This window comes from Rattus rattus, chromosome 12 (genome assembly GCF_011064425.1).
Source record: "Rattus rattus isolate New Zealand chromosome 12, Rrattus_CSIRO_v1, whole genome shotgun sequence".
NCBI lineage: Eukaryota > Metazoa > Chordata > Mammalia > Rodentia > Muridae > Rattus > Rattus rattus.
In genome coordinates, this window is record NC_046165.1 from 69,093,609 (window position 1) to 69,100,683 (window position 7,075).

General features: G+C 47.7%; 1 protein-coding gene across 1 annotated transcript; it reads right to left on the reverse strand.

Annotated features, from left to right (window-relative positions):
• Positions 1-6,361: 6,361 nt before the first annotated feature.
• LOC116914065 (60S ribosomal protein L21-like) lies at positions 6,362-6,835 on the reverse strand. The gene has a single exon (XM_032918368.1). It carries the CDS (start codon positions 6,833-6,835, stop codon positions 6,362-6,364), a length of 474 nt encoding a protein of 157 aa, XP_032774259.1.
• Between the last annotated feature and the right edge of the window lie 240 nt (positions 6,836-7,075).

The following is a 7,075-nucleotide window of genomic DNA, read 5'->3' on the forward strand; positions in this document are numbered from 1 at the left end:
TAGGAGCTGCGGGCTGTGTGCAGTCCAGGGAGAACTCAGAGTGCAGAGAGAGTGTGTGGATAAATCCAACCTCCTGCCCGACCCCTGCCAGAGCTTCCAGTGGCCAACTCCGACCACAAAACTGTCCACCAATACGGATCCCAAGGCTGGGTAGAGAGTGGACCCGGAGTGGTGTCTTAGTGTCTTTTCTGTTACTATCACAGAATGCCCAGTACTGGATATAACAAATAAAGACAGTCTGGCCTGCTGCTTTAGCTGCAAGTGGGAGGACAGATAACCGTAGGTCTCCTACTACACTGTGGGTCAAGCCTTGTAGCCTACATGCATGTTTGAGATGTTTATACTTGTGAGTTAACCTGATATATAAACTAGGAGACCAAGATAAGAAAAATCTAACATCTGCGTAACTGTGCCACTGTTGGGTAGCAATTTCCTCCATGTTGAAACTTTCTATGATGGAGGGAGACTCCTAGGAGTCAGGAAGTGCCTAAGCTGGCTCATGCAGAGTCAGAGCCAGACCAGAAAGGGCTCGGCCATCAAGAGTATGTCCTGCTCTCATGGAGGACCCACGTTTGGTTGCCAGCACGAGTGCATTGGGCAGCTCCCAAGAACCTGTACACCTGCAGGCACTGGCACTCGTGTGTGTGTGTGTGTGTGTGTGTGTGTGTGTGTGTGTGTGTGTGTGTGTGTGTGTGTGTGTAAAGAACGCAAAGGTCTTCCAAGCCCCTGCCCTCTCAGGGTTGCATAAAGAGGACTGCTCAGGAGACAGCCTTTCCAACCTGCCAAACTTCATGCAGGTTCTGCAGAGAGAGCCCCAGGGTTGCAGCTTTCCAGAGCATCACCCTTGAGCTTGCAGTCAGTCTGCTGCTTTGAGTCATCCAGGATCCCAGGGGACTCGCTTGTTCACCAAGCTCCACTTTGGCTTTACTGTTGCTTTGTTCTGTCGTCATTTCCTTCTTGATGAGAAGATGTTTCTTTACGTCTCCCCGGGAACAGCGTCAGACAACAGTTCTTCCACCACCACCCCACCAGCCAAGATAACTCAGAAGCAGTGCGTTCTGGGTAAAATAATAGTTTAGTGGCGCACTCAGAAACTTGAAACAATGCAGAGGGTGGTCTCTTGGGATCCAAATACACTGTGATGGATGGAAGTGGACCCCATCAACCTCACCAACTGGCAGCCTCTACTGCTGCTGATTTGCATGTTGTGTCTTTACTAGATTAAACGACATAAACTCTGGTGTATGGCTTTTTATGAGGTGTATTTCTTCCCAGTCTCCATCAGGGAGAAGGATCAGAGTAGCTTCCATTCACCAGGTACAGAGAATATTCTTCTCTCTGCTTATCCCGTATTCTCTCCCAACAGAGTCCAGAAGGACTCCCTGTTTGGACAGTTCAATGGCGTCAGAGTACTTTGCTGTACTGATGGGATGCAGCCCAAAGAGAGGCAGCGTGTAGACTTTGCTGCTAGCATGTAGCACACTTGGGACTACTAAACTGAACCGTTCATCCGATGCCTCGGATAGCTACCATCCGTTTTCAGAATATCTCCCAAAATGAGAACAGATCCTGCATCGGGTCAAGCCGCTGTGCAACCTCAGCTCTTGACCAAAGGACACAACAGCTGCCATGGTGGGCTCTGAAAGAAAAAAGCCCATGGGTGAATTACTGTAGCAAGGCCGTGACACACAGCGCAGAAAACTACTTACCACAGAAAAATGAGCTCCTGCAATGCCAGCAGCTCCTAGTCAACACTGCCTGACCTCAGGACATGACTGGCTGTGTGAGCAGAGCTGCCTATTATGAGCTGATTATCAGAGCCACCACGTCCCAAGGAGTCACCCTAGCAATCACCAGGAGGGTCTGGCTCTTCTGCCTCCACAACTTTTGGTTCCACTCAAGGCCACCAGGGCCGGACATACAGCCAAGGCCAGTAAATCTAAAACTACAGCTTCCGGCTGCCATGTCGTTTCTCTGGATGAATGTGTGCACCACAGAAGAGTGACCATATGACCCCGATCATCACAGAGACAAAGCCACATTACAATGCAATCACGGCTCCAGGTACAGCAGGACTCCTTCTTGGTGACTCTGTGCCCAGTGATAACTGTATGTGAAACTGCCGGAAACCTATCCTGAAAAGGGCATAGTGACCTCAGAGATAAAGGTCTTGGTTACCCCACGGATAACCATCCAAACCAACAGAAAGGCCTGTCAAAGCGAGGGACAGAAACAGTGCTAACCGGGGAAGATAATGACTTCAGGACCAACTGTAACCGGACAGTTTGCAGCTTGTCCCTATAAAGGTGTTTCCAGATGGTATTAACGTTTCAGTCGGTAGATTTTGAAGCACGTTATCTCTCATGATATGGGTGGGCTTAAAGCAAGGGGTGCGGTTCCAGCAGCATGAGATCTCAAGGCAAAAACACGGAAGCCCTATCTACCGATCTGAGGAGACAGCTCTGTGATCTGCTCTGCAAGCCTGAGGACTTTGTGTCTTGTTCTTGAGCCCCAAAAGACCACCCAGGAGCAGACTCTGATGTAATCGAACACACTAGGTTCTTTATTTACAAGCTCGAGTTTGGGCTCATTTACCTCCAACCCTGACAAAACAGGATGGTTTGGTGAAGAAGCCTCGAACTCTCCTTGGGACAAGGTTTTATAAGAAGTGGGAGCAAGCAAGGGGGTGCCCAGCCTAGTAAGCATGTAATTGAATGATTATTGTAAGCGGACAGCTGGGTGCTCTCAAGCAAAACCATGAACACTCCTCACAAATGGTCTGAAAGTACATCTGAAACAATCAGACTGATCTTTGATTGACTGTTGTTAGGAAGTATCTAGGGAGTAACTCTGAGGTATGAGACAAGGACAAGCCAACGAGTCCTTCCTGGTACTTGGGTGTAGTCTGGGTTCAGCTGCAGGTCAAGTTCTTAGGCTTTTTTTTTCTTCTTTTAAGATGGAGGACAGTCCCAAGATGGAGTAGGTTTGGTCTCTCATTTCCCTCTTTCTCTGGTAACCAGAAGGCCCAGTCATTGGACTTCCTGAAGCTCCTGGACTTTGTTATGGAGGAACTGGTGGTATATCTAATCTCATGAAAACAGCTAGTAACAGGGCTGTGTCTCTATGACTCAGTTAATGCAGGCCTGGATGTATTCGTGACCTGAAAGAACCGGACCATCACATTTTAGAGTGGGTAGTGGTTGTCATTGTCCAGTCCTTGTGGTGTCCCTGGTGGGAGACAAGGGGGAGTCCTGAGGCTGAGTTTCCTCCTGTTTGTCCGGGTCATCTTTAGCTGTAAACAGGTGTGTTGTGGGTCCATGATGTAATTGCCACACCTTCAAGGCAGTAGCTGTGGTCAAGATAATAGCATAGGGACCTTTTAAACAAGGTTCTAATGACCCCTGGCTAGAGGTGATCTGTTTCATAGAAAACACAAAAGTTCAGACCAAACATGTTTATGAGCCCATCGGACACCTTTGAGATCGTCCAGCAATTGGCAATCCTCAAACTCAGTGATGACCTCTGCCTCCATGTTAAGAACAATGGGGGTCAGGGAGGTGTGGTATCCCGAACATGATTTCAAAAGGGGTGAGTCCCATCCGGTGACGGGAGTTTCGTACCCAGTGGAGAGTGAAGGGAGTTTTTTGGTCATTGTCAGTCTCTTAGGTCAATTTAGTTCAGGCCTCTTTTAGGGTCTTGTTTATCTATTTTAGCTGTCCTAAGCTCTGGGGTCTACATGTACAATAAAGTTTTTAATCAGTCTCTAGGATAATGGCTAGTCCCTGACTTAGATGATCCATTGTCTGACCCTATCATCTTCGAAAACTCATACCTCTGCATATGTCCTTTAAGAGTTTCTTTGTCGGGGTTGGGGATTTAGCTCAGTGGTAGAGCGCTTGCCTAGCAAGCACAAGGCCCTGAGTTCGGTCCCCAGCTCTGAAAAAAAGAAAAGAAAAAAAAAGAGTTTCTTTGTCACCATGGATGTAGTTTTTTATATTTGGTGGGGAAAGACTCAGTCCAATCTGAAAAGGTATCTATAGACAACAGTAAATATTTATATCTAAATTTTTTGGTTTTATCTCTGTGACATCTGTCTCTCAGTAGGCTCTAGGCTTTGTGTCTCTGAACCTGTTACCAGGGTTCTTCTTATTAGTCACCATGTTAGTTAGCTGGTAGGCTTTGTAATTCTTGACAAGCTCAGCTATCTTTGAGATGGCATCTCTAATATTGATATTAGTACGTCCCGTTTTCCGGGTACCCATGTGGGAAGAGCAGGGGTCTTCTGAACTAGATCATTTTTCTGGCACAAAGAGTTTGTAATCTGTTGTTCTCCACCGTCTATCACAACTTTGGGCCATGGGCAGATTCCTAGCCCAGGTTATGTCGTCTTTTAAATACTTAGTGTTGGATCCCTGGATCCAAGGAAGTCAGGAACAAGAAAGGTCCAGTTTCTACGGCACCGTATTGGGCTGCTTGTTCTGCCCTATTGTTGTCCTCTGAAATTGGGTCCTTCCCTCTCTGGTGTCCTGAGCAGTGAATGATGCCCAGCCTTTTAGGCCTCCATAGAGCCCTTAGTAGGGAGAGGGTTTCCCTTTTGTTTCTGAGTCTTTCTTTCTGCCGTCAGAAGGCCTCTGTCTCTATAAATAGCCCCATGGGCATGATCAGTAGCAAAGGCACACTGGCTATCCATGTCTTTTGTCTTTTCTCAGCTCCAATGCCTTGATTATAGCTGTCAGTTCAGCTTTCTAGGCTGACATTCCAGGTGGAAGTGGCATGGTCTTGGTGTTTGAGACCACCACTTCCCCAGCCTACCTCTGTCCCTCAGAATGAAGCTGTTGTCATTGGTGAACCACGTCACCTCTGTATCTATTAAGGGGGTATTCTGAGGATCTGGTCTGGTCCCATGGATATAGGCCAAAATGTCCGGGCAGTCATGTAGACGCCCATCAAGGTCTGGTTCAGGAAGCAGGGAGCTGGGCTTAAGGGCAGCTGGGGCCTGAAAGGTTATCTTAGGGGATTTAAGAGGAGAGGCTGGTAATGAATCATTCTGGCATTGGTGGTGGTCAGGCCCAGTGACACTTTGTCAGCATCCTTAACCAGGCTGTGGTGATATGCAAACAGGGGTGGGGGCAGCCTCCAGCAACTGGGCCTCAGATCTTTCATCCACAAAGAGATGGAAGGCCTTAGTCATTTCTGGCAACCCCAAAGCTGATATAGAAATTCCTTTCTGGCCTCAGAGATCGACCTCTGATCTTCTCTTAATTTGTATCCCCCAGGGTTGGGGATTTAGCTCGGTGGTAGAGCGCTTGCCTAGGAAGCGCAAGGCCCTGGGTTCGGTCCCCAGCTCTGAAAAAAGAACCAAAAAAAAAAAAATTGTATCCCCCAGAACATATGAGGGTGTGTGTGTGTGTGTGTGTGTGTGTGTGTGTGTGTAGATATACATATATGATTTATTGGAGTGGCTTACAGACTGTGGTTCTGATAGTCCAACAATAGCAACATAAGGTCCATGGATTCAGTACTTGGTTCAGTACACAGGGCTGGATGCCTCGGCTGGGTTTTTGCACACGCAAGACTCCCAAAGAAGTGGGCTCTAATGCCACTGAAGGAATGGACTTGCCAGTGAGAGTGAGGGCAGACAGGCAGAGAGCAAAATCTTCCTTCTCCCGTGTTCTTTACATAGGCTGCTACTTGAAGGTGTGGCCCAGATTAAAGGTGGGTCTTCACATTTCAAATGATTTTAGAAAAAAAAATCCCTCACAGGTGTGCCCAACCACACAGAGTTAACTCCAGATGTAGTCAAGTTGAGAACCAGGCACGGCCCTCACACTGATGCTTCACTGCCACTCAAACAATCCCACCCCAGTATTCCACCTCCTACTTCCATACCATATGTCTTCTACTCCTGTCCTCCTACCAGTAAATCCCTGCCCTCTCATGGACCCTTTTCTAGTTTCCTAGTCTATACGCACACTTGCTCCCACATTAATGCACACACATAAAACCCCAAAGGCAGAATCTGCATATGCAAGACCACATGAGCTTGCCCTGCCTAGATGACCTCACTTAACATAGTGTTTTTCAATTCCATTTATTTTCCTGTAAGTTTCTTACTCTATTTTTTATTGTAGCCAAATAAATCCCATTGTACATATGCACCGTTTCCATTATCCACTCAAAAGCTTTTTATTAAAAAGTGAGAAGACAACTGAAAGGAACTCGGTGTGGGGCATCAGTGGGGACCACTGCACAGGAGGAGGGCGGCTGGTGCCAGTGCTGTCCTGCTGCCAGGTTTGCCAACGACGCTCACCAGAGCAGACTTTTTTTTTTCAGTCCAGATCTCTTATTTCCTTTTTGTCCGTTAGGCCGTGAAACCATATGGAATGGGCTCCCGCAGCTCAGGCTCCTTTCCGTTAGTCCTCACAAAGTAAGCTTCTCTGGGTGGCACAGGCTGGCGCTTCAGCTGAACCCAGGTGCCCTTCTCTTTGGCTTCCTTTTTCTTCTGATCATTCTCCTTCACCTGCTTCAGGAAGCCATCTCTGCTCCTCAAGTGCTTGATGTGCTCAATCCTCACATTGATCCTCTTGGCCAGAAGCTTGCCCTTAACTTGCGTGTTTTCAATGATGCCCATGGCATGCTGGGTGACACTGCAGACTCTTCCGGGTTTGCCGTGGTAACACTTAGGGGTTGTTCCTTTTTGAACAGCGCCCATTCCCTTGATGTCTACAATATCACCCTTCTTGTGAATTCCCATGCATGTGGACAAAGGAACAACTCCATGTCTCCTAGAGAGCATAGAACGAGTGCCTCTCCTCCTTTCCTTTGTGTTCGTCATTTTGGTGAGTTACTGGAAGATGGCTCCAGGACAGACCTCTTGAGAAGACCTTGTACGGTTTGTTCTCTCTCTGCCTCTCTCTGTGTGAGTGTGTCTGTGTGCTGTGTCTCTGTGTGTCTCTGTCTCTATCTTTCTGTCTCTCTGTCTCTCTGTCTCTCTATCTCTCTGTCTCTGTGTGTCACCATCTCTGTCTCTCTGTCTCTCTGTCTCTCTGTCTCTCTATCTCTCTGTCTCTGTGTG